Below are 3719 nucleotides of genomic sequence, written 5' to 3'. Positions count from 1 at the left end.
TTTATTAACCTCTGAGGAACATTTTATTTCTGAATATTTTCATCCCATATATATATATGTATGTTGACATTTTCCAAGAAAATGTTTTCCCCTCCACATACCTACCTGCCTATTTTTTTTAAAACATAAGCCAAGAGAGGGCAAACATTATTTTAAAGATGGCCTAATATAATGCAAACATTACTGGATTAAAGGCAATAGCCTGAAAGGCAAAATTGAATTGAGTGAATTTTAGTCCTTGGAAGATGCATATGTTCATAGATAATACCAGGAATATTTTCAAATATTGCTAATACAGACGAGATCTGTAACTAAGATCTAGGAATGTTTACTTAACTGAACCCACAATATCTCCTACATATATCCTCCTATATAATATATATATCATATATATATCTGTACTATACACTTAAAGTTTCAGAATTCAGATATAGACAGATTCTTGTTTCTTATAACAAACACATTAGGAGACTGTCTCACATTTATTTGACATGTATAACATCACTGCACCAAAGCAGCAGCTGTAGCAGACTCACTGAAAAAGGAAAATAAAACGAAATTAGAAATAAATCAACATTGTTAAACGATAAATTTCATAATATTTAAGCAGGATTTTTAAAAAAGAGATTCCAACAATTTTCTCTTTCAAATATTTATTTATTTTTTTATTTATTTATTTGGACTTACTATTTCCAGTTAGGTGGCAGAACCTTCTTGGTTTTGTAATATCTAGCCAATCTATGAATTCTGCTCTCCACCAGAATCAATCTGAACTTGGAATCTTTGTCCTACAGATGTAAACAACAAAATGCTTAATTTCAAATAAGACTGGTGTCTTACATGAGTAGAACTTACTTACAACAAAACTAAAATTGTTTAACTTTATGCCAAATGGACAGAAGAGGAAAAACAGTGATTTGACAAAGCTCCGCTTTTCATTTTCACTTGGCATCAATTTCTAAAGTCTGTGTACTTGTACATGTATAAAAATAGTTATAGTAAAGATGATAAATTATCATGCATTACTGTAAATTGTTCAATCATATGTAAAATATAGTTACAATGTAAATAGTAAATACTGTGGGGAACAATAGTAGACAGCAAGCCTGAAGCCATCTACTTGTGAATAATTGGGATCATGATTATGAAAATTATGCTGGGAGGACAGCAACTTCTTTTTTGTTACTTCGAACTTGTGAAATTGATGCTGCTATGCAGAAAACATGTATTTTCCTATAGAGTCACTTAAAAAAGTGCTTCCTTTTGTGATTGGCATACAAGCATTATACATAAATGTTTGTGTGTTGTATAACGTCCCTCTCGAGAATTTTATATCATATAGAGACGCCACTAGATGCAGACAGAGAGCTACAAATTTTGTCCTATACTTGACACTCAGGGCCATTGAGCAGCGAGGGATCTTTAACATGCCAGTAACTTCTGCAACACAGGACCTCAGTTTGTACCGTCTCATCCGAAGGATTAATCTCCTCGTCCAACAATGGGATTTGAACCCGTGACGTTTGTAAGGATCAATTCCTTACTCTGTCCTAAAGGGGTGACTGGGCCAAACAAGTATACTCATTAGATGACTGTACCTTCCTGTTCCTCTCCATGTGTTTTCTGATGTTGACAGCCTTCTTGATGAGGTGGTACAGATCCTCGGGAAGATCGGGGGCCATGCCCTTCTTCTTCAGGATCCTCAGAATCTTATTTCCTGTGACGAAGCGGACCTGGGCCACACCGTGAGAGTCACGAAGGATAACACCTGTAATAGGGGTGAATTTATTGACCGTTTGTGGAATGAAAAGAGTGTAAAATTAATACAACAATTGTGCATACATTTTTTCCCCATATTACACAGTTTGTACACTTACATAATTACAATATGTTATATTTTGTACTTATTAAAGTAATTAATAAAATGCATTAAAACCTGTTTCTAGAATTTTGTCTAAAAATCGATATCATCCCTAATATAGTTTGATAACAATGTAACCTAAATTAGTCGGCCATGGAAGAATACCTCTCCTACAAATACTTCCACAAAAGATACTGATATGCTTAACATTTCTCATAACATACACTCCATACAAATAATACAATAACATTTTATGTACAATATGCAATACTTCATGAATTTAATTTTCGAGTTGTAAGATTATAAATAATAAATTTATAGCAAGATATCAAAATAAAAATTGAGAGGCAAATATTTTTAAAAATGTATAATGGCCAACTAGACTTATCAAGAAAAATTACTTAAAACAGGGAATCATGATAAAACAAACCAATTTGTGATGGTGTCAAGCCTTTCTTGGCCAGCTTCATAATTTGTTCTTCAACATCCTCAGATGTCAGCTTCAACCACTGAAAAAACAACAACATATATACAGTTTATTTCTGTGCATATATAGCTTGTGTACTCCTTCAGATTCTGTGTGTATGAAATAAAATCTGGGGTAAATCCCTGTACACCCTTGTTTGAACCTGGATAATATTTACTTGACAAAATCTACTCGAAAAATTACTTACTGTGGGTACTGATCTGCGATATGGCAAAGCTGACTGGGAAATACCTTTCCTGAAATGAAAGTTAAACAAATGTTATAACAAATACCTTTACGGAAATGTAACAATTACCTTCGTATTCATAAACAAAGCAAGACCCTTCCTTCTTAATCTTTGAAGGGAGGGGGCATAAATATAGTATATGTATAATCTAAAACATTTGGCTGGGATTGCAGTACAAAATGTTTGACTATATTATGTTTCCAGCTATTAGTAACCATCAGTTATTCCTTGCTCCATCAAGTTCATCCCCCCCTCCTTTAATCGATTGTGAAATTACACTTTAAATGATGGCAATCAGATAGAGCACTTTCACTAGAGAAGTTATCTATTAAGTACTTATTTTATTGACATGTGCCATACACTGTTTCAGCGTACAAGAACACGTAAATAGGAAACTGACAAGGAGGAGAAGTTTTGTGTTGTTCACCACGTGCAGGTAAATAACACAGTATTGACATTTTCACAGAGGGAGTTGCTATATTTTATTAGTGAAACTAAAAACTTTTAAGTTCCTCTTTTCATTTAACAACACTTTTATTTCGTATTATCGTTATTTGGGATAGATAAATGCTAAATTATTACGAACCCGGGACAGTGCATACGACCCATGATGGCAGCGTGTGTGAAAGAGGAAGTGACGAACTATTGGGTTAGCGCCATCTATTGGAGAGATCCAGAACATTTTAGCGGCCGACTACTTAAAAAAGGGGGGAGGGGTAATGTTAAAGGAAAACGTATTAATCTCAGCAGTTGATCTCTGATTTGAGGATATGATTTTAGTTTAGCTGTAGTAGGCGTATAACTTTTATTGAATATATTTTCACTATACAGTACGTACCCCAAATTAGATCAATAATATATATATTTTAATTATTTTTTAATGAACTATACTAATTATAACAGCATTGTAATATTGTTTTTGAAAAGGGAGAACCAGAAAAAAAATTGACAACTTACCTGAAAACAGGGACCTTTTTAGGACTAAGGTCCCTGCCTGAAAATCTTTTCATGATGAACAGCTGATAAAAATGTCAAAACATCAAAATTCAGAAATACTTACCCAGGCGCGGATCCAGAAATTTTTCCCAGGGGGGGTTCACCCCTGTCAAAAATAAAATTTCAACCCAGAAATGTCTTAACAAGCA

General features: G+C 33.7%; 1 protein-coding gene across 1 annotated transcript; it reads right to left on the bottom strand.

The window, feature by feature from the left end:
- Positions 1-469: 469 nt before the first annotated feature.
- LOC134272108 (small ribosomal subunit protein uS15) lies at positions 470-3235 on the bottom strand. Its single transcript, XM_062754346.1, has 6 exons — positions 3161-3235; positions 2536-2584; positions 2292-2370; positions 1599-1768; positions 688-788; positions 470-535 (listed from the first exon to the last, which is right to left on the bottom strand). Exons 1-6 carry the CDS (start codon positions 3181-3183, stop codon positions 502-504), a joined length of 456 nt encoding a protein of 151 aa, XP_062610330.1. The 5' UTR covers positions 3184-3235; the 3' UTR covers positions 470-501.
- Between the last annotated feature and the right edge of the window lie 484 nt (positions 3236-3719).

This window comes from Saccostrea cucullata, unplaced genomic scaffold (genome assembly GCF_032062105.1).
Source record: "Saccostrea cucullata isolate Sc308-1 unplaced genomic scaffold, CSIRO_AGI_Scuc_v1 ctg594, whole genome shotgun sequence".
NCBI lineage: Eukaryota > Metazoa > Mollusca > Bivalvia > Ostreida > Ostreidae > Saccostrea > Saccostrea cuccullata.
The sequence above is the reverse complement of the archived record's forward strand: the minus strand, read 5'-3'. Positions and strand labels throughout refer to the sequence as shown.